General features: G+C 40.3%; 1 protein-coding gene across 1 annotated transcript; it reads right to left on the reverse strand.

The window, feature by feature from the left end:
- Positions 1-454: 454 nt before the first annotated feature.
- Positions 455-19,005, reverse strand: Vom2r33 (vomeronasal 2 receptor, 33). The gene is given in 6 exon segments (NM_001099497.2): positions 455-1,389; positions 3,859-3,982; positions 8,804-9,040; positions 11,079-11,876; positions 15,162-15,453; positions 18,797-19,005. Coding segments are annotated over 6 exon segments (2,595 nt in total).
- Between the last annotated feature and the right edge of the window lie 5,501 nt (positions 19,006-24,506).

Below are 24,506 nucleotides of genomic sequence, written 5' to 3' on the forward strand. Positions count from 1 at the left end.
ATGCTCAGCAACCATTGACATCATCATCATCATCACCTCATGACACTTTTTCCCACCTTCATACTAGTACTTTGTGTATATGGATGTGACAGGTGTTATGTGATTATCATGCAGAGGTCAAACCACAAGTTAATAATGTCACTTCACTACATCCATCACATGGGTCCTGAGCATCACACTCAAGTTGAAGTGCTTTCTGGAAAATATTTTAATCCATTGTGCGATCTTCTGTGCTCCCCTTTCAAGACTTTACATTGTGGTCACTTTCAGCAATACCTATGAACAGAATATTTAGTGACTACATGTCTACTCTAAGTTTAATTATCATTTGTGTTTTGTTATAAGTACCTTACTTGAATCTTGATCTATCTTTTAAATACATTTTTATCCACAAAGAAACAATGAGTCAAATTCAACCACTTGCTCTTGGTTACACCCCGGAGAACTATCACCTTCAATGGAACAACGAACACTGCCTGTCTTGATGTGCACAGTGGCCTTGCCTTAGCCAGGCAGGGGTATTCTTTTCTGGTTTCAACAAGATGATGTAGCATTTGGGGATGAAGATGCCACCCAAAAGGCCAGCAGTGGAGGCCAGGATGGAGAAGATCTCTACCGCCACAGTAGACTTTCCCCGGGCACTGTGGTACAGGGGCAGGAAAGCTGTCCAGACACTGCAGAAGAGCAGCATGCTGAAGGTGAGGAACTTGGTCTCATTGAAGACATCTGGTAGGTCTCTGGCCAGAAAAGCCACAGAGAAAGTACCCCCTGCCAGGAAACCTAAGAAGCCCAGCACACAGAAGAAGGTGGCACCAGAACCCTCCTGGCACTGGATCACAATGTGCTGGGGCTCTGAGATCATATCCCTCTCTGGGAATGGTGGGGAGGTAGCCAACCACACTCCACAAAGAACAACCTGTATTAAGGAAGCAATGAGGACGACTGAGGTTGAAGCACCAGGGCTCAGGCATACCTGGATCCTGCTTCCTGGCTTGGTGACTCTGAAGGCCAGGACTACTGTGACAGTCTTGGCCAGAACAGAGGAGACAGCCACTGTGAACACCACAGCAAAGGTGGTCTGACGGAGGAGACAGGTGGTGACAGTGGGTCTCCCAAGGAAAAGCAAGGAACAGAGGGAACAGAGGGAAAGAGAGATCAGGAGGAAGTAGCTGAGAGTTCTGTTGTTGACCCTGACCACAGGTGTGTCTCGATGCTTCAGGAAAACTCCAAGTACCAGGAGAGCCAGACCAGCCAGCAAGATTGCCATCAAAGCCAATATGAATCCCAATGGTTCCTCAAAGGCCAGGAAGATCTCTGTCCTGGGGAGGCAATGGTCTCTTGTATGGCTCGAGTACTGCTCCTTGGGACACAGAAGACATCTCTTCATGTCTATGAGCAACACAAAGACACTATGTAACAGTATAGGAACTTCACTAGCTGTCAAGGAAGGTATTTCAAGTGTTAATTTCTCTTGCATCCTCTCCAGAAATTAATATATTATGAATTATTCTTGGTGGCCAGGGATGGAATTTAGTTAGATGTACAAAAACATGAATACTCTATAGCTGTATTACTTGGAGAGGTGCGGGTATTTATGTCTTAAAATGGTATCTCCTTTAACACCACTTGGCCTTGAATTGGCTTTGTTGCAGATTATCTTGAATTCCTAAGCCTTCTTCCTCATCCCCTTAAGTGTTGTGATTATAAAATTGCACTATTGTGCCTAAATTATGTGAGTTTGTGGGTGTCCATTTTTGCGTGTGTATATGTATGTGTATTAGAAATACATGCATGTAGGATCAAAGATTATCATCAGATATTGTTTCTTAGTCACTTCCCACACCTTATTTTATGAATAAAATTTCTTCATATATAGTATATATTTAATATATTTTTACATTTTGCTGTGATATGTATGTAGGTAGGCTTAGGAATGCCACAGTGTACACTTGGAGGTCAGGACAAATTTTAGAAATTTAATCCTCTCCTTCCACCATGTGGATCTCAGGAACTGATCTCAGGATATCAAAGCTAATACTGAGTACTCAAAACCACTTCACAAGTCTCAACAACTTATTTTTTAGAATTACTTACTTTATTTTGCTATTTGGAAGTTTTGTCTGTACATATAAAAGGCCATCATGTGAATGCCTGGTAGGGGTAGAAGTCAGAAGGTGGCAGCAAATGGCCTGAAACTGTATTTACACATGGTTGTGAGTCACCATGTGGATATTTCTAACTGCTGAGCCATTTCTCTCCAAACCCTTTCCACCCTAGTTTTTTTAGAAAAGATCTCTCACTGAACCTAGAGCTCACTGAGTTGACCACATTGAGCAGCAGCTATACATTTCAATTATGTGAGCTTTTTAGTGGTTCATTTTGTTCTCAATTAGTAAAAGGTCACATTAACAACTGTTTTAATCTGAGTCACGCTCCCAATAATACATTTGTTGAACTCCTATCCATCAGTATCCTGAAATTTCTCATCAAGTTAACTGGAGATGATGTAATAAAGGCTAAGTGATGTCACCAGGGTAGATCCAAGTTCCAACAGGACTATGACATTAATGAGAAGGGAGTGTTGGGGCTGTGACAGCAAATAATTTAATCTCAGCACCTGAGAAGCAGAAAAAGTTAAATATCTTTCTATTCACAGACTGGTCAAAAAGGTGAGATCAATGCCAGTCAAAGCTGTATGGTATAACCTTGTCTAAAAGCCAAAGAACAAACTGAAAAGAGTGCAGACAGATAAACATGCACACATGTACACAACACACCCTCAGACTCAATCTTCAGCAAAATTCAACCCTAATAGCAACTTCATCTTACATTTCCAACTTTCAGCATATAAAGTAGTAAATTCTGCAGAAACACAATCCAGAATGTGGTAGTCTGTTCCAATTCAAACACCAAGATGAACCCTACTAATACAAAGAAAAAAGTCACAATACATCTTCCACCATGAGGTTTAAAAAACAAGTGAAATTGAATAGTGTCAATGGAAATCAGGGTGTCTTTATGGGACCAGTAGAAGCTTGTGAAAGTACCTAATGCTATGCTTCTTTCTAGTTTGTTCATCTGTTTGTTTTGTTGGTTGGTTTAGGTTTATCTAGACAGTGTTTCCCTCTATAGCCTTGGCTGTCCTAGAACTCACCCTGTAGACCAGGTTGGTTTTAAACTCATTGAAATGAGCCTGCCTCTGCTTCTCAATGCTGGAATTAAAGGCCTGTCTGCACCACTAACACTCAGCTATGCCATGTTTCTTGATCAGGGTCCAGAGGTTATATGCTGTTTAGTAAATGTAGTTCTGAATGCTTTTCTTTGCCCTTTTGCTACCAAATAACAATAGGGCATTTCTATGCCCACTTTAGCTCATTTTAGCTCCCAAATATGTAAACAGAGACCTAATAAGTTTATTAACAGACTTTAGGGATTATGCTGGGCAGATACTCATCTGTTTTATGTATAGCTGCCTACTTCCAGCCATTTGACATTACATGCAATCTGAGTCTTGCACTGGATCACTGTATTTCATGAGATCACCTTTAAGAGTTCAAAATCCCAAAGCAGGTCCATTCTCTACATCACTACTGTCATACTGCCTGTAGATCAGAATTTAAGCTCTCAGATACTGGTGTAGCAACATTCCTGACTGCCTTCTGACACATATCCTACCGTTATTATCATGGACTCAACCTGTGAAACTCTAAATAAGCCCCATTTCAATGTTTCTTTTAAATTCTGCCTTGGTGATGGTTTCTCTTCACAGCAGTAGAACAGTTGCTGAGGAATTGGAGAAATACAGGATGTTCTCAGTGCCATGAACCTCACTCAGATTACAGGTCCATAAGCTCTTACCTCTTTGGTCTGCAAACTGTCCTTCAGGGCATGGACTGCAATCAAAACAGCAGTGGGGGGCTCCCAGTCTGGGCACTTGGCTGAATCCTGGAAGGCAGCGTTCACTGCAGATGGAGGTGGGCACCTAGTGACAAGAAGCATAGTGTCACCAGTGACTCTCCATGGATACAGATGCTTGAAATCCCAGTGAGAAGCAGAATAGAACTTTCTCTCAGCTAACTAGAGGAGAGGCCTTTCAGAAAACATTGATATACCTAGTGATTCTATACTACTAGGTACTATTATACATAATGGAGGATGGGCTACATATAGTTTCATTAGCTAATAGCTTAAAAATATAGGAAACTATGAGAAGGTTTAGCTTCTAATCTCTCTGTAGCTCATATGTTAACAATTGCAGGTAAAGGGCTGTAGAGATGGCTCAGCTGTCAGGAGTACAGGGTGCTCTTGCAGAGAAGCAGTGTTCAGTTCCCAGCATACACAGAGCACCTCACTGGAATGCCAGGTGCAGAGGATCCAATTCCCTCTTCTGACCTCCTCAGGTACCAGGTAAAAATATAATACAGAAATATGTGTGCAGGCAAAGTATTAATACATGCAAAATAAACAATGAAGACAATTATAATATTGTCAGACATTACAGAAACATTGCCATGCCTTCTGTCAAGTCAGCCTGTTTATCTCAGTTACTCAGTAAAACCATTGTTTTTCCACTATTTCCCTCTATTTATCTACTTTTCTTTCTTTTGAATACAGCCCATAGACTGAGCATTCTTCCAATGATACTCTCAACATTCTCTTTCTTACTCTGATGCTCCTTGCTGCCTTGTGGCTTACTTGCTGACCTCCAGACCTAACTCAAAAGAATGTCTTTCTTCCTCTTCCCCATCTTCCTCCCCTGTGAAGATGTTGAGATTTACAGTTTTACTGTCCTGTGGTTTTCTCATAAACTCTAATACTAAAGTGTCATTGAGCTTCAAAAAGACTAAAATTGTAGATAATGACTACATTACACAGGCAAGGATCAAGATAGATATGTGTGATGCTGAGGTGTCTGCCACAGCAGAAAGCAGCAGAAAACTCAACCAGGTCAACCCCATTTTTTTCTCATTTTTTATTGGATATTTTCTTTATCTATGTTTCAAATGTTATCCCCCTTACTGGATTCCATCTGGAAGCCTGCTATCCCATCCCCCACCCCTTGCCTCCCTGAGGGTGCTACCCCTCCCATCCACCCACCAACTCCTTCCAACCTCCCCGCTCTGGCATTCCCTTACACTGGGGCATGAAGCCCTCATAGTACCAAGGGCTTCTCTTCCCATTGATGCCCAATAAGGCCATCCTCTGCTACATTTTAGGCATGAGCCATGGGTTTCTCCATGTATACTCTTTTTTTTGGTAGTTTAGTCTCTGGGAGTTCTGGAGATCTGGTTGGTTGATATTGTTTTTCTTTCTATGGGGTTGAAAACCCGCTCATCTGCCTTAGTCCTTTCTCTAATTCCTCCATTGGGGACCCCATTCCCAGTACAGTGGTTGGCTATGAGCATCTGCCTCTATATTTGTCAGGTTCGGCAGAGCCTCTCAGAAAACAACTATATGAGGCTCCTATCAGCATGAACTACTTTGCATCCCCAATAGTGTCTGGGTTTAATGACTGTATGTGGGATCGATCCCTATGTGGGGCAGTCTCTGCATGGCCTTTCCTTCAGTCTCTACTCCACACTTTGTCTCCACATTTCCTCATGTGCCTATTTTGTTCCTCCTCTGAAGAAATACCAAGGCATCTACAATTTGGTTTTTCTTCTTCTTGAGCTTCATGTGTTCTGTGAATTTTATCTTGGGCATTCTGAGATTTTAGGGTAATATCAATGAGTGTATATTATATATCTTCTTTTGTGATTGGGTTACCTCACTCAGAATGATATGTTCTAGCTCCATCCATTTGCCTATGAATTTCATGATGTCTTTGTTTATAATAGCTGAGTAGTACACTATTGTGTAAATGTACCACATTTTCTGTATCCATTCCTCTGTTGAAGGACATCTAGGGTCTTTCTAGCTTCTGTCTATTATAAATAGACTGCTGTAAACATAGTGGAGTACGTGTTCTTGTTATATGTTGGAGCATCTTTTGGGTATACAGACCAACCCTGTTGAAAAGTGCTTCAAAACAGTCCTCTAAACACTTAGCATGTATCCTTTATGCCTTACAAATCCAAGAATGGGAATCTCATTCTTATGAGGAAACCTTAAGAGCACCATACAAAGGAGATACCACCAGTTAGATGCCACTAAGTTAGACAAAGTTACAGAGGAGGAGAATGTGTCCACTAGCATATGCTGAAGTCCAGCCCAGCATCACAGGGCTACCCAGGAAATGCAGCAAGTGTAACAATGGAAATCAGGGCCAGAAAGTGATGGCTTCTTGCAATTTAACTTTTTAACTCCTTGCTATTCAATGACCAAAAACAATTGGCTTCTGGCAATTAACTCCTTCTGACAGTAGCAGAGGGAAAGAAAAGGCTTAGTTATTTCAGTTCTTTCTCTTTGACCAAGGCAACTCACTTACCAGGCAAGTGGCTCAGAGTACATTAACTCTTTCTGAGTCAAAGAGAAAAGGAAAGGAAAGGGAAGGAAAGGGAAGGAAAGGGAAGGGAAGGGAAGGGAAGGGAAGGGAAGGAAAGGAAAGGAAAGGAAAGGAAAGGGAAGGGAAGGGAAGGGAAGGGAAGGGAAGGGAAGGGAAGGGAAGGGAAGGGAAGGGTAAAAAAGGAGAAAAGAAAATTTTCAGGCACATACAGGGACACAAATACAAGATGAAAATAAAGAGGGCTATACTGTCACTTTTTTATACTTGTTAGTTTTTATACTTTCCCAGAATAACTGATCACATGGTTTTCTAAGTTGCATTTCATAAGTTCACAGTAAGTTTAAGGCAATGGTTCATGTCATAGATCTATAAGATTTAAGGGATTGCAGAAGTGCCTCATGTCTTTCTATTAAGACTATTATCTAAACATTTATTATCTGTTACTAGCTCCATAAGATCATTATAAAGTTAAAGCAATAATTCTATGCATAAGTTAGCAGTACTGCTTTGTCAAGAGACAAATCATCTGCCTTGTGTCTTATTATTTTCAAGCATTGTATAGATAGACTAGTCAAGCATTTATTTTCTGTCCTTGTAGCTATAATAAATTGCCCATATCAAATTCATGACCTTTACTTACCAGTTATTGCCTTTTTCCTAACCTAGAAGGAATGTTTTTCTTGACTGTACATTTGTTCCAAGCCTCTATTCTTTTCCTAGAAAAATACCCTCTGATGCATGAAACTATTTTCAGCTTTTATACTATAGGGGCCTTGAGATTACTTACATCAATTTAGGAATGCAATGAAATCATTATCAGGAATTAGGAAATCATCAATTCACCTACACAGCATTACAACTAGAAAGTACAAATTCATATTGATTCTGCAGGAAATCTGTCAAATAGGGTAGGTTGATACACAGGAATCATTAGGCTATATAATAGTGATAGGAAAGGCATATCAGCAGCAAGAAGCAAACCTAGGATGAAGGCTCTAAGAACCCCACATCTCAGAATGCACCCATCTTAGCTATGCAAAATGGTGGGCCATCTCCAAAATAATACTTGCTTGCCATAGCCTTTCCAAGAGGGTTTATGACAGGCGTAGGACAGGAAACTGAGTTATTTTGATACATCAGACTATACACATAGACAGGTCGATATCAGAGCAGCTGGAACTTTTGTTAATAAACATTAGCATTTGAAACTCAAATGTTTCCCAAAGTCTTGTGTATTGCACCAGTGGTTACAAGATGATGGATTTTTAAAGAACCATTGGATATGGATACATCTGATCTAATCAATTCCTCAAAGGACTCATAATTTGATTAGGCATTGTAGATGGTGGAAGAAGGACATGGGAACTGAGGAAATTGTCATGGGGGGCTGTTCATTGGTAAGATGTACTGTGTTTACCTATTTAATTTATCTAAACCATGACCTCCAACTCACTGGTTCACACAACCACCACATGTCTGCTGACAGCACATACTGCCTCAACCACACACACACTCAAAACAAAGGATCCATCTGGTCTTGGACTTCAGGCACCAGGAGTCAATAAAATCCTTTTCTAACTTCACACTGTTTCTCAGGTATTTGTCATGGTTGGGAAATCTATCACAGCGAGAAAACTGAGAGTGTCAGCTGAGTCTAATCCTACATGGCTCATGGAAAGGTGTTGGTTTAGAGAGTCACTATATTCCTCTTCACAGAGCAGGCCCTATAAACAGACAATGATAATACTCTCAAAACACCACCAGGTAGATTCTGTTTCTATTTTGTGAGTCTAGTATGTTCTTTCCTCCCATTTTACAAAAAGGTTTTTGTGTGTGTGTGTGTGTGTGTGTGTGTGTGTGTGTGTGTGTGTGTGTGTTTTACATTCATGTGGGATCATGTGCATGTATGTATGAATGCATATGGAGACCCAAGGGAATTATCCTCCATTGCTTTTCTACTATGCACATTGAGGTTCAAAATAAAACCCATAGAAAACTGATACAGCTAGCCTTACTAGTTAACTTATTTTGAGCATCTCACTCACTGCACCTTCCAGGAATGAAATTATGGGTGTACCACACTGCCCAGTTACCATGTACAAGTGTTCTGGAGATCTTGACCTTTAGCTTGCTTACACAACAAACACTTTAAGCACAGAACCATCCTTACAACCCCAGGACTAGTGCATTCACTTTTGCTGCTCAAAAAGTCTCACTCAGAATAAGGTCTCTAAGGTAAAAAGCATGGTATATTATAACTGAATGGCCTAATCCAGAGCCATTTCCACTTCATGCATAAGTAAACATGCGTGACCCTAGACTTGGAAATTCACTGAGACTTTAAAACACTAGGACAACAGTTATCTCTGCATTCAGGGAACTCACTTGGAGATCCTCCTTCAATTGGATCATCATTATGTTCCCTGAAGAGGCTTGAGGGTCTATCATGCCTACATGGACCAAGTGAAATACACCATTGAGGGTCTTCTGCCCTTGCAAAATGTCAAATTTTGTCACCAAATCTCCATTGGCATCAAACATAATTTCACTTCCATCAGGAGTCCTGAAGTGTACCTTTTTGAGGACATGGAGCAGCTGAGAAAGAAAAGAAAATATTGTTGACTGTCCATTGTCTTGTCCAAATGGTGTCTGAAGTGACACAGAACCTCTTCAACCAAAAACTGGCCACAGTGGCCATAAGGGGGCTAAAAGACCTGTGATATTTCCAAGGACTCAAGAAAATATTCTAGCTTTACTAAATTAATAGTTTGTAATACTTGATCCAGATCATTTTTAAAAGAGAATACACATCTCACGTAGTGGGGATTTCAGGGAACAACTCAAGAGGAATGCTCTGTTCTGCTGCCATGTAGGACACAGGAATTGAACTTATGCTTGGAGACAAGAGCCTTTATGCACTGAGCCATCCCCTCAGCCTGAAAATTGCAGCCAAAACATCACAATGTGATACTGACTCCATGGTCTCATTTGGCTGTGAACTACTGTCTCAAACTTCCCATCATACTCTTTAGACTCCAAACCATAACAAGCTTTCCACAGACGGGCCCCAGCTAACCGAAGCCTCCCAATCACTCTGACACATCTGTCCCACTTCTTAAGCTCCACACGTGGCGGCTCATCTTATTTATCTCCATTCTAGGGTGTTGGTAAATACTGTCCCTACCAACTGCAATCCTATGACTTCTTCCCATATTGAGATTTCTTGTCCTTGGTTTGAACCTCGGGTATTTCCTGACAGACAGGACTTCTCACCCTTCACTTGCTCATCACTCCTTCATTTACTTTACATCTTCATTCTAGATTACACACATATAGTTATCACCACACCCATATATGGTTATTTTGTGACAGTATCTTGCTGTGCCTTCTAGGTTGGCATGGAACTTGCCTCAATCTCCTGTGTACTAAGATAACAGGCATGAATCATTCAGCCCAGCTTCCTGCAATTTTTAATCTCTCCATCTCAGCCAAAAAGACAACAAATATAACTGTTCAAAACCATGTATATCTTACAACAAGCACACCGAGATACAGATACTCACTGAATGTTATAAAAAATAAAAAGTAGCCCCTCCTTAGCCACCACACTCACTTTACCTCATCAGTGAGTAATGTGTCTTTCAAGGGTCATCTTACAGATCTATGCCTAGTCTACCCTGGCAGACTACAAAAGATAGGTGATAGATAGATACATACATACATAGATAGATCAACAGACAGATAGAAAGATAGACAGGCATATACTGGGGGAAATGAAAAATGTATTACATAAATGTATGAAATTATAAAATACTATTATTATACTATATAAAAAGGAGGTAAGGACATGGGAGTTGACTCAGTCGTTAAAGTTCTAGCCACACAAGCTTGAGAATCAGACTTCAAATGCCCAGAACCCTCCTAAATATCAAGTGGATATGGCAGCTCCTCTATAATTATAACATTATGGGGTAGAAATAAGAGATGCCCAAAGCAAGCTGTCGACCAGGACAAGCCATATCATCAAGTTCTGTGTTTGAGTGAGAGATCATGCCCCAAAGAGTAAAGTAGAAGTGTGATGAAAAAGTAATTCCTCATATTCTCAGACATTCTCACAAATATGTACATAGTTGTGTGCACTGTGCACACCTCAATCATGTGACTGCATGCATACATACATGTACCTGCCACACATGCAAACACATGTTAGACACAACTACCAAAAAAAGAGTATACATGGACAACATATACATATGTGTGTATGTATATATAATAATTTTTGATATTTCTTTGAAATTGTGACTTTCAACATGCCTATACTAAAAGCATTCACTGTATATCTAAGCTCAAATTCGGTACATTAAAAAGTTTACTCTTATAGGAAAAATAAATGTACTAGGCATCTTATACTTGTACAAAAGGAACCCCATAGGGAATGGATTGATCTGAAATCACACACAGAGCATGGATTTCTTCTGCAATGCAACTTCTATGGTGGTATATAAGGGCAAATATGGAACATCCTTGCTAAAGCATATAGTATGCTGTACTTCTAAAGCTTTGTTTAAAAAAAAGCATTATTCCTGTTCCCTAACAATCCCTGAACCATCCACTCCACACATGTCTCTCTCACCTGCCACGGATGGAAGTCCTGGGGGTTTGTATCTATCCCATCCTGGTGCTCACAGGCTACCATATCATGCAGGGCATGGGCAATACTGTACACAGCTGTATAAGCAGCATCAATTTTACTCACTTCTGGGAAAGGATATGGCTTGTTCTTCAGACTCTCATTCCCTGAGCAGACCTGGACACCCTCTGTCACTGTGCTGTTCTGGTAGGGCCATGTACAATCAAACGTAAACTCCCAGAACTTCTTTATAAACATGTCTTCTGGGATCTGGCTGGGATGCAGGTGAGCAAGGAACTCAGGGAAGCCAATTGCCCTGCTGCTGTGATACAGAAGGCCAAATGTGCCTTGCAAGACCTGGGAAATGCCTGGAATGCTCAAAGCCATTGCTATGTGCAGAGTGTCATTGCTGACCCATACCTGTCCTGAGACAGAGGCAGCCAATAAGCCAGACAAGATGAGCTGGAAATTTGAATTGCTTAAGAAAACCAGAACAACTCTAGCTGTACATTTCTGCATCTTCTGGACAGTCTCTTCAATCTTCCCCAAGGAGTGTTGGGAAGGGACATCGAGGTGAAACTCAATGCACACACCAGCTGCACTCAGCTGCTGAGTGGCCAGAGAACTGGCCTGCTCTCCAAAGTCATCATCTTGGGAAAGAATGATCAACCAGGACCACTGAAAGCGAATTATCAGCTGAGTAACTGCATGACAGGATGTGAGATCACTAGGCAGTGTCCGAAGGAAGGATGGAAACTGGATCTTGTCACTCAGGCTTGGTAGGGAAGATGAATAGCTTATCTGTCAAGGAAGAGACAGGCAATAAGAGAGTAGATGAGATCAAGGACTCAGGAGCACGATAATGGTCTGAATCGAATGTTGGAAGGATGAGGCTGAAGAGAAGGCTCAGCAGTTCGAGCCTTTGTTCAACTTGTAAAGGACTCCCAATACCCACATCTGGTGGCTCACAACTGTTTGTAACTCCAGCCCCAGGAAATCTGACTTGCTTCTGGCTTCCTCTCACACCTGTTGCATAGATTCCCACAGACATATACACATACACGTAAATGTAAATTGTAACCTAAAGCCTAACAATTTTCATGAAAAAAATGAAAATAATGTGTTACGTGTAGCTTTAGCTGACCCACCTATACCTCCAGTAATAGGTCACACAAGCAATGCCAACCAAAGTTTCCTCAAAACCACTGATAAAAGAAACACACACAGTTGTTCCTTTTCAACTTGCCTTTGGACACAATTGCTGAACACTACTATCTCCTGCCTGGAAAAGTCTGCCCTTAACAATATTCTTATTGCCACATGTCCCACCTGCCCTCAACTTTAGTTGCTAAGATACATCTAGTCCCTGCTAAACTTCCCTGACCACCGGCCTGTAGGAGTGGCCACAGGTCACACTCCTTCTGAGACCTCACATAGCTGCTTGATACCTCTCTCTCTCTCTCTCTCTCTCTCTCTCTCTCTCTCTCTCTCTCTCTCTCTCTCGGTGAACACTACCTTCTACTCTCTTGCATCTATCTGTCTCTTTCCCTCCAGGGACCTGGATGTCCCACCAATAACTTATACCCAGCAATTTACTCATGGCTTCTTTACTGACAGATCAAGAGCCAATTGGAAGCAAGACAGCATAAGAACCAACCCTACAAAAATGCTTTGAGAAAGGTCCTGATTCTACCAAGTAGCTGTGTGACCTACACTAGCTGATCATCACAGACAGCCCTGTAGCTTCTCAAAAGAAGCCCAGAACTATATCTTGACTATCAGCACCTGTCCTTCCCACTGCCCACTCATATAGTTGATTCCAACACCTCACCAAGGCTTTATCTGATCCTCTCATTTGCATACAGCTGTTAGAACATTCTTTAGAAAATTCATGTGTGTGTGTGTTTGTGTGTGTGTCTGTGTGTGTGAGTGTGTGTATGTGTGTGTGCGTGTGTGTGTGTCCTTATGTCTGTCTACCTGTCTGTGATGATGCATATGTAGATATAGAAGACAAATTGTGGGGACTGGTTTTCTTTTTCCACCTGGTGGGTTCCAGAGGCTCAAATTCAAATTATCAGACCTTGTTACAAAGCACCTTTGCCCAATGAGCCACCTTGCTGCACCTGATAAGAATTAATGAATTATAGGCTCTTATCAGATTAACATTGTGAGGTTTTCCAAATTTAAGAGAAATAGGAATCTCATTTATCACTTTGTTGAAGAGGAGGTGTTCTCAAAACAGAGAGTACTTGGATATGTGACAAGTGGGTTCTGTGTCTGTGGTGCTTTGGTCTGGTCTGCTGTGGTCTGGTGTGGTATGCTATGGTCTGGTCCCATCTGGTCACATCTAGTCTGCTCTCTTTGGATTTGAGAGGCAATGGATATGACTGTCAGTCACAGAGTATGAGTGAAAACCTTCTTCTACAAAATGTGTAAAGTTTGTACAGTCTTAAGACAACAGCCCTAGCATCTGGTTGCTTCATGTGGAAGGAAAAGGCTCAATCAAACTCATGCATGTGGTCTTGCCAGCTCTTGTTATATTTGGATTACAGGTAAGCAAAGATCATTTCTATGTATCAGTTTGTCCCTTGAAACACACAGTACTATTTGAAAACAAAATATATTTAATACAAATATTGTGTCAAATGTAGACTAAAAGCAATTTATTGATTCTTAGAAACTCAGTATTTTATTATTATCTTCAAATGAGTATTTTGCCTATATGTATGGTCTGCACCACATGTGTGTTTGCTAGACTTGCAGGACAGAAGAGGGAGTCACATGTCTGGAGATGGAGTTACAGATTCATATAAGCCACTGTGCGGTTATTGGGATTTGAAATTTTTCAAAAAGAATACCCAGTGCTCTTCACCTCTGAGCCAAATCTCCAGCCATGAAATTCAAATTTAAATAAAATTTATCTTGCAGCCCTACAAGTTGGAATTCAAGAGGTCCTTTTAAAATATTCAATATATCAAGTTTCTGTTCTGAGCATAATAGTGCATAGCCCTCGGAAATCTGAGGAAAATGAATCAAGAATTAAAGGGCAATCTATGTTACCCAGAGAGATGCTGCCTACACACACACACACACACACACACACACACACACACACACTACACACCTGCAAAAAACAGAAACAACATTTGCTTTAGGGGGTGTGATCATATACAGAAAAGAAAAATGAAGTGTCTACTAATTTAAATATGCCTAACTTGAAGGATGCCAAGATACCATGATGGCAAAAAGCACGTACTAGGAGCTCAGATGCTAGTATTCATGTAACAAGTTGGGAATCCTACTCACAACCTCAGCTCCAAGAGGTGTGCACAAGGACACTAGGTGGAGCTTTCAATACTCCAGCGTGGTCAAGAAATCATGGGCTGTAGGTTCAGGAAGAGATCTTGACTCACAGAATAGGTGAGAAGTGATGAAGAAAACCTCTTCCAGCCTTCTCAGATATGAAAAGGTTCATGTAAACACACTCACACACACACAAACACACACACACACATACTTGTTTAAAGACACGGACAGAGTTACTCTCCCTCTCTAATAATAATTGACTGATGGATTGATTAATAGGGTGATGAAGATATGGCTGAACGGTTAACATTACTTGGTACTCTTTGAGAGGACCCGAGTTTAGTTTCCAGCACCCACAGGACACATAAAAACAATATTCACCTATAGATTTAGAGAGTCCAGTGCTCCATTCTGATGTACACAGGCACAGACACTCATGGGATACACACACACACACACACACACACACACACACACACACACAAACACACATATACATACAGGCAAAATATGCAATACATATAAAATAAAAACAGGTAAATCTATAAAATATATTTTAAATAATAAAAATGAAATTGTCTCCATTTTCTTTTCAATGGAGGGGAATGATAATTATTTCTAAACTATCTATACATTGAGGAGAGAACCATGTTGGATATTGAGAATATTCAGGGAACCTGACTCCTCAGTAGAGCTGCTCACTACTGTGACCATCACTGTCAAGGTCACTATCATCACATTTATCAGATTATCTAAAGAATAAGGCTTTAAGCAACTCACCTGGGAAAACTTGTATAGCCCCAGAAGTCTGGCCATGGGTAAAGACAGGGATGACCGTGTGTCCCCAACCAAGGCAGCCTGTGGAGAGCCATGACAGCATGTGTAGTTGGGGATGGGCTCCTCCTGCCCTGTGAGAAATCCCATTGTCTCATAGAGGGCACCATGAACTGAGTCCCCAGAGTTTTGAATGGAGAAGCCCAGTGTTAAATTGGGCAATAATTGAGTACTCTTATTAATCTCCTCAATGGCAAAGACAAAACTCTGCGCCACCCGGTAACCCCACATGGAGACACTGAGGGAAAAAGAAGCCCACATTTATCACTCATTATGGGACATAATGTAACAAGAATGAACACTGTGACCCAAGTGATCTGGGTGAAAACCTACATATCCTCAAATATTTGTTCAGACATATGCACATCAACACACTTGAGAAAGGGGAGCCGGAAGGAAGGCAGAAATAGTAATCACGGGGAGAGTTTCAGAAGACAGTGAGCTGTGTCGGTGATCCACTTGCTCAATCCCACCACTCAGAAGGAAGAAGGAGGTAGGTCTCTGTGAATCAGAGAAGAAAATGTGATCTACATGCCTAGTCCAAGGAAGCTAGAACTACACAGAGACTCTGTCTCAAGGAAACAAGGAAAATAAATCTACTGAATAGTATGGTTCGTTATAATAAGGGCAAGTAACATCTATTTCAGATTTTCTATCATTAAGAGCCAGAAGATATGCGAATGAGAATTGAAATGCTCCCTTCAGGACATGACTCAGATAGTGCTTGCATGTGAGCCTACAAACAGTCAATCATTCACTGGCAATCTCTTTGCCTGGCCTTACATTTTATTGTTTAACTATTAACAATTGATGTATTTTGGGTTTAAAAATGTCATTGTCTTTATTCATGTCACTAACAAGTGAATCCACTAAGCTGTAATGGACATTTCAAAGCCCCCATAATCCCAAGTCACACACGACAGCCTTGGGTAAAATTAGTGGGTACTAAACAAAAAGGCTGGAATGTGGAAAAGGGACCTTCAGTATGGAGGAGGTAATGACAGGTATGGAACGAAAATAAGACAGGCTGGGGGGAATAAGAATAAACTAAATGTAACATAAAAGCATGAAACCATCAAAGAGTAAATCTAATAAAATATTAAAACACATAGATACAACCATCACCAAAATTAATCAACAAGTTACATGTGTATATTTATTTATATATTTATTCAAATGCAACAATAATAATGATTAAAGAATAAAAGGCCATGAATTTAAAAGAGAGAGTACATATGGAATGAGTTTACAGAAGGAGGAAAAGATATAGATACAGATATTGATATAGATATGTAGATACATATGGATGGGGGTGTTAAGACAGGTTCTTTCTGTGTAGTCCTGATTGTCCAGAACTCACAGAGATCTGCCCACCACTTCCTATTGAAAACTGTGATTAAAGGCGAGTTCTAATACATCCAACTGATGTTACATTTTAATTAAATTTTTTAAATTTTTATTGTTGAGAGTAGATTTTTTTCTTTTAAGTTTGACTCTCCATATCGCTCAATCTGACATAACTAAACTATGTAACAGTGATTGACCATGTACTTCTTTTATGTGTGTATGTGTATGTATGAATATATAAGCCAAAAGTCACATTCTAATGTATTCTTCAACAATGCTCCACATATGTGTGTGTCTGTGTGTCCGTGTGTCTATGTGTGTGTGTGTCTGTGTGTCTGTGTGTCTGTATCTGTGTGTCTATGTGTACATGTGTGTATCTGTATGTCTCTGTGTAGTGTGTTTGGGTATATTTTCTTCTGAGGTTGTAAAGGTTGATGGGATATAAGGATAGCTTTCTCAAATGCTTTTTCATCCTTTAAAATCATTATTCTGTGCACATGTGTTTTTATAGACTCACACATGCTACAACAGGTGAGTTACTTCTCTTCCTCAACCTATATGTGGATCCCAGGAGGAGATCATTCAAGTCATCAAGAATCAGGCTTCCATGCCAAGCCCTATCCCATGAGCCTTCTCCTCTCTACCTTATGTTTTATGGCAGGTTACCTCACTAAACCTGTACTCCATCCACTCAGCTAGGCTGCTGGCCAGCAATTTTCAGGAATCCACTTGTCTCTAAGTTCCTAACAAAGATTACAGATGTTCAACATTTTAAGCTTTCATGTAGGTTCTGGGAATCCAAACTCTAGTTTCAATCTCACACAACACACCGTGCTCCAACTCCAGCATTTCTCTAGCCCGTATAAACTTAACTACTCATTCTCCTGTTGCAACTGTCACATTAGACTTTAAATGTTCATGTCTCCAAAACATGAGTGTGTAAATGAAGTATTTGTTGATGAATGTGATTAATCACTCTATAGTATTTACAGTTTTGAAATATTGCATTGTACCTAATACATACCTACAATTATTAATCATTAGCTTAAAAATAACATGGTAAACAAGTATGATAGCACATACTGATTCCATCACTCAGGTGTCGGCTGGAAGATACTGATTGCTACAATAGCCTCGTCTACACAGTCAGACAGACACTGTTTATAAAAAAGAAGCAGAAGAAGAAGGAAGGAATGGGGAGAATAGGAAGAAGAAAGGAAGGAAGAAGGTAGAAAGAAAGAAAGAGAGAAAGAAAGAAAGAAAAAGCCAACATGTCTGTAATCCTAGTTGAAGATAGTCTGAACTTTACAAGGTGTTCCAGATAGTTGTAGCACAAAGTGAGATACACTCACACATAAGAAAATCATTTAAAGTGAGGATAAATGTGAAAATGCAGAAATAAAAGACTGGTATCTGTGTTTGAGTACAGAAGGATGGTAGTTTCTTTACGAAACAATTTTTTCAACTACTTTTGATTCAAGTCTCATAATATACCATAATATTGCCTGAAATTAGCAATCCTCCTACCTAAGCTTCATGAGTCCTAGAAGTAAAGTCATGAACCTATATTAAACCATTGTTGAATTTTTTAAAGGTAAATGTAAACATTCAAAAAAGGAATACTAATGACAAATGCAAGACAACTACTCTCTGCAACAGGACATTTGAAAGGGTGGGTGAAAATGGATAAAAAATGGCTGTAAATATGTCTCAGATCATGGAGTTAGATGCTCATACCTTACATGTGGTAGTGTACCCTATAACCCCAGGACTCTGAAGGTAGAGGCAGGATAATTCAAAATTCAATGTCATCCTTGACTTTCTAGGGAATTGAAGAGAACATGAGACTCTTACAAAGCAATATAGTATACAGGAATGATGGTAGGCTGATGACTTATGAGATAGCTATTAAAAACTCTTACTCATTTAGCAAATGACTACCTGGACCCTATTTTAAGAAGCAAGGATATAAAATGAGCAAGAATCCACACCTGACCTGAAGGACTCATATATTTCAGTCAGTACATGAGCACCTAGATTTCTGTCTGGTACAAATAAGAAAGAAGGAGAGAAGAGATGTAGAAAGGAGAGCAACAGACCTACTGCATTTACACAGAGAAAGGTCATGGCCATGAAAATGAGATTCTGAGAGTCAACTCTTACCCAAGGCTTCACACAACCTTTGAAAGCTGCTTGTGGCTTTCAGAGACCCCTACTCCACGTCCAGCACTTACCGTGAAGCCTGCAGCCCAGTTGGTGGGGCAGTGAAATTAGACAGTGTACCATCAGAGAAGCAAAAGATAGAGAAGCTGCCCCCAACCATTACATCTCCAGGACGATCAAAGTGAGGACTCTGCCTTGGCAATATCCAGGATCTTGGTTCAGAAAGGGCAGACCCAGGGAGACAGCCAAGGAGAACAAAAAGGAAAGTACACAGCCACATGCCTGCTAGAGGTCAGACACCCAACAAAAGGACAGCCCCACAATGGGGCATTGGCTAGCATTGTAGGAGGATTTTATCTTGGAGAATGCCCTTGATCAAGGGCCTGAGGCTAAGACCACACTGGAACCTATAATCTTATAGGCTGTATGGAGAATATTGATCATTCATTAGAAGAGATGAATGGCCACTAAATCCCAGAGCCATTAAAAGTTGTATCCCCTTCTCTTGAGGTTTCCTAACCTCTCTTTATCCAGGGTCACAGCTCTGGGCATCATCTGCCAATTACACGAAGGGGGACAATGGGACTCACTGCCTCCTGGGAAACTTGCAAGTCCAAAACAGGTTGTAGCCAGGGTGCACAGGGCAATGTTTTAGAAAAACAGAAAAGAGACAGGTGGGTACAAGAAGCAAATATCCCAGTAGCAGAATTTTAAAAAGATTAAAATATATTTCATACACAATACTCACTGTGTTGTTCCCTCCACTGCCATCATGTTTTTGTAATAGATAACTACATCAATCCAAAATTTTATGATCTTTGCAGTTCCTTAAGGACATTTCAGAAACATTTTATCATGGAGAATTTGGACTTACAAAAACTAACTTCAGAAAACAATAAATTGGTCACTGTGGAGCCATGACCAATTCACCCTGGCTACTGAGCTATTTTGCTGTTTTTGGAAACAAATCCCAAGTCTGGCAAGATAGTTCAGCTGGAAAATGTCACTTGATATACAAACCAGATGACCTATATTTGATCACAATATTCATATATAGGTAAAAAAAAAAAGAGAACCAACTCTCCAAAAGTGTCCTCTGATTCCCCATGTAAGCCATGCCATGCTCACATGTGTAAAAGCATGTGTGTGTGCACACAAATATACAGACACATGTCATGCATACACATTACATAATTTTTATGTAAAAAGAAAAATTGCGCTCTAGGACCGGACACTTCCGGTTTTTAGCGGGATTCCCAAACCCGCGGATCCCTGCCTGCAGCAGCTCGCTGCTCCCAAACCCCATGGGAGAGAGACCTCACCACCTGGACAGGTGGGCACTCCTGAGGCTGCAGAGCGGAAGAGACCACCAACACTGCCCATCCCTGCCCACATCCCTGGCCCAAGAGGAAACTGTATACGGCCTCTGGGTTCCCTTGGATAAGGAAACAGCAGCAGCAGGTGCCCTGCATCTCAGACAGCTCCGGAACCTGAAGGGACCGACCAGATAAACAGTTCTCTGCACCCAAATCCCCTAGGAGGGAGAGCTAAACCTTCAGAGAGGGAGACATGCCTGGGAAACCAGAAAAGACTACACTCTGCCCACATTACTGATTCCAGAGGAAAACACCAAACGCCATCTGGAACCCTGGTGCATGGAAGCTCCTGGAAAGGGCGGTGCAGATCTTCCTGGTTGCTGCCCCCACAGAGAGCTCATAAGCAACACCCCATGAGCAAACTTGAGCCTCGGGACCACAGGTAAGACAAACCTTCCTACTCCAAGCGACCTGCCTACTGAACTCAGGACCCACAGGAACAGCTGAAGACACGTACACAGGAAAAATTACACGCCCAAAAGCAGAACACTCTGTTCCCATAACTGGCTGAAAGAAAACAGGAAAACAGGTCTACAGCACCCCTGACACAGGCTTATGGGACAGTCTAGCCACTGTCAGAAATAGTAGAACAAAGTAACACTAGAGATAATCTGATGACGAGAGGTAAACGCAGGAATCCAAGCAACAGAAACGAAGACTACATGGCATCATCAGAGCCCAATTCTACCACCAAAGCAAACACGGAATATCCAAACACACGAGAAAAAGCAAGGTTTAGATTCAAAATCATATTTGATCATGATGCTGGAGGACTTCAAGAAAGAAATGAAGAACTCCCTTAGAGAAACACAGGAAAACATAAATAAACAAGTAGAAGTCTTCAGAGAGGAATCACAAAAATCCATGAAAGAATTCCAGGAAAACACAATCAAACAGTTGAAGGAATTAAAAATGGAAATAGAAGCAACGAAGAAAGAACACAGGGAAACAACCCTGGATATAGAAAACCAAAAGAAGAGACAAGGAGCTGTATATACGAGCTTCACCAACAGAATACATGAGATAGAAGAGAGAATCTCAGGAGCAGAAGATTCCATAGAAATCATCGACTCAACTGTCAAAGATAATGTAAAGTGGAAAAAGCTAATGGTCCAAAACATACAGGAAATCCAGGACTCAATGAGAAGATCAAACCTAAGGATAATAGGTATAGAAGAGAGTGAAGACTCCCAGCTCAAAGGACCAGTAAATATCTTCAACAAAATCATAGAAGAAAACTTCCCTAACCTAAAGAGATACCCATAAGCATACAAGAAGCCTACAGAAGTCCAAGTAGATTGGCCCAGAAAAGAAACTCCTCCCATCACATAATAGTCAGAACACGAAATGCACAAAATAAAGAAAGAATATTAAAAGCAGTAAGGGAAGGGATGGGGGATTTGGCTCGGTGGTAGAGCACTTGCCTACCAAGCACAAGGCCCTGGGTTTGGTCCCCAGATCCGAAAAAAAAAAAAGAATAGAAAAAAAAAAGCAGTAAGGGAAAAAGGTCAAGTAACATGTAAAGACAGACCTATCAGAATCACACCAGACTTTTCGCCAGAGACTATGACAGCCAGAAGATCCTGGACAGATGTCATACAGACCCTAAGAGAACACAAATGCCAGCCCAGGTTACTGTATCCTGCAAAACTCTCAATTAACATAGATGGAGAAACCAAGATATTCCATGACAAAACCAAATTTACACAATATCTTTCTACAAATCCAGCACTACAAAGGATAATAAATGGTAAAGCCCAGCATAAGGAGGCAAGCTATACCCTAGAAGAAGCAAGGAACTAATCGTCTTGGCAACAAAACAAACAGACATAACCTCATACCCAAATATGAATATAACAGGAAGCAATAATCACTATTCCTTAATATCTCTGAACATCAATGGCCTCAACTCCCCAATAAAAAGACATAGATTAACAAACTGGATATGCAACGAGGACCCTGGATTAAGCTGCCTACAGGAAACACGGCTTAGAGACAAAGACAGACACTACCTCAGAGTGAAGGGCTGGAAAACAACTTTCCAAGCAAATGATCAGAAGAAGCAAGTTGGAGTAGCCATTCTAATATCAAATAAAATCAATTTTCAACTAAAAGTCATCAAAAAGGATAAGGAAGAACACTTCATATTCATCAAAGGAAAAATACACCAAGATGAACTCTCAATCCTAATTATCTATGCCCCAAATACAAGGGCACCTACATACGTAAAAGAAACCTTACTAAAGCTCAAAACACACATTGCACCTCACACAATAATAGGAGATTTCAACACCCCACTCTCATCAATGGACAGATCATGGAAACAGAAATTAAACAGAGACATAGACAGACTAAGAGAAGTCATGAGCCAAATGGACTTAACAGATATTTATAGAACATTCTATCCTAAAGCAAAAGGATATACCTTCTTCTCAGTTCCGCATGGTACTTTCTCCAAAATTAACCGTATAATTTGTCAAAAAACTCGCCTCCACAGGTACAGAAAGATAGAAATAATCCCATGCATGCTATCAGACCACCATGGCCTAAAGCTGGTCTTCAATAACAATAAGGGAAGAATGCCCACATGTACGTGGAAATTGAACAATTCTCTACTCAATGATAACCTGGTCAAGGAAGAAATAAAGAAAAAATTAAAGACTTTTTAGAATTTAATGAAAATGAAGGTACAACATACCCAAACTTATGGGACACAATGAAAGCTGTGCTAAGAGGAAAACTCATAGAGCTGAGTGCCTGCAGAAAGGAAGAGGAAAGAGCATATGTCAGCAGCTTGACAGCACACCTAAAAGCTCTAAAACAAAAAGAAACAAATACACCCAGGAGGAGTAGAAGACAGGAAATAATCAAACTCAGAGTTGAAATCAACCAAGTAGAAACAAAAAGGACCATAGAAAGAATCAATAGAACCATAACATTCTTTGAGAATATCAACAAGATAGATAAACCCTTAGCCAGACTAACTAGAGGACACAGAGAGTGTGTCCAAATTAACAAAATCAGAAATGAAAAGGGAGATATAACGACAGATTCAGGGGATATTCAAAAAATCATCAGAACTTACTATAAAAGCCTATATTCAACAAAACTTGAAAATCTGCCTGAAATGAACAATTTCCTGGACAGATACCAGGGACCGAAGTTAAAACAGGAACAGATAAACCAATTAAACCACCCCAAAACTCCTAAGAAAATAGAAGTAGTCATTAAAGTTCTCCCAACCAAAAAGAGCCCAGGTCCAGACGGATTTAGTGCAGGAATCTATCAGACCTTCATAGAAGACCTCATACATATATTATCCAAACTATTCCACAAAATTGAAACAGATGGAGCACTACTGAATTCCTTCTATGAAGCCACAATTACTCTTATACCTAAACCACACAAAGACCCAACAAAGAAAGAGAACTTCAGACCAATTTCCCTTATGAATATCGACGCAAAAATACTCAATAAAATTCTGGCAAACCGAATCCAAGAGCACATCAAAACAATCATCCACCATGATCAAGTAGGCTTCATCCCAGGCATGCAGGGATGGTTTAATATACGGAAAACCATCAACGTGATCCATTATATAAACAAACTGAAAGAACAAAACCACTTGATCATTTCATTAGATGCTGAGAAAGCATTTGACAAAATTCAACAGCCCTTCATGATAAAAGTCCTGGAAAGAATTGGAATTCAATGCCCATACCTAAACATAGTAAAAGCCATATACAGCAAACCAGTTGCTAACATTAAACTAAATGGAGAGAAACTTGAAGCAATCCCACTAAAATCAGGGACTAGACAAGGCTGCCCACTCTCACCCTACTTATTTAGTATAGTTCTTGAAGTTCTAGCCAGAGCAATCAGACAACAATAGGAGGTCAAGGGGATACAGATCGGAAAAGAAGAAGTCAAAATATCACTATTTGCAGATGATATGATAGTATATTTAAGTGATCCCAAAAGTTCCACCAGAGAACTACTAAAGCAGATAAAGCACTTCAGCAAAGTGTCTGGGTATAAAATTAACTCAAATAAACCAGTAGCCTTCCTCTACACAAAAGAGAAACAAGCTGAGAAAGAAATTAGGGAAATGACACCCTTCATAATAGACCCAAATAATATAAAGTACCTCGGTGTGAATTTAATCAAGCAAGTAAAAGATTTGTACAATAAGAACTTCAAGCCTCTGAAGAAAGAAATTGAAGAAGACCTCAGAAGATGGAAAGATCTCCCATGCTCATGGATTGGCAGGATTAATATAGTAAAAATGACCATTCTACCAAAAGCGATCTACAGATTCAATGCAATCCCCATCAAAATACCAATCCAATTCTTCAAAAGCTGGACAGAACAATTTGCAAATTCATCTGTAATAACAAAAAACCCA

This window comes from Rattus norvegicus, chromosome 1, assembly GCF_021556685.1.
Source record: "Rattus norvegicus strain SHRSP/BbbUtx chromosome 1, alternate assembly SHRSP_T2T, whole genome shotgun sequence".
In the NCBI taxonomy this organism is placed as follows: Eukaryota; Metazoa; Chordata; class Mammalia; order Rodentia; family Muridae; genus Rattus; species Rattus norvegicus.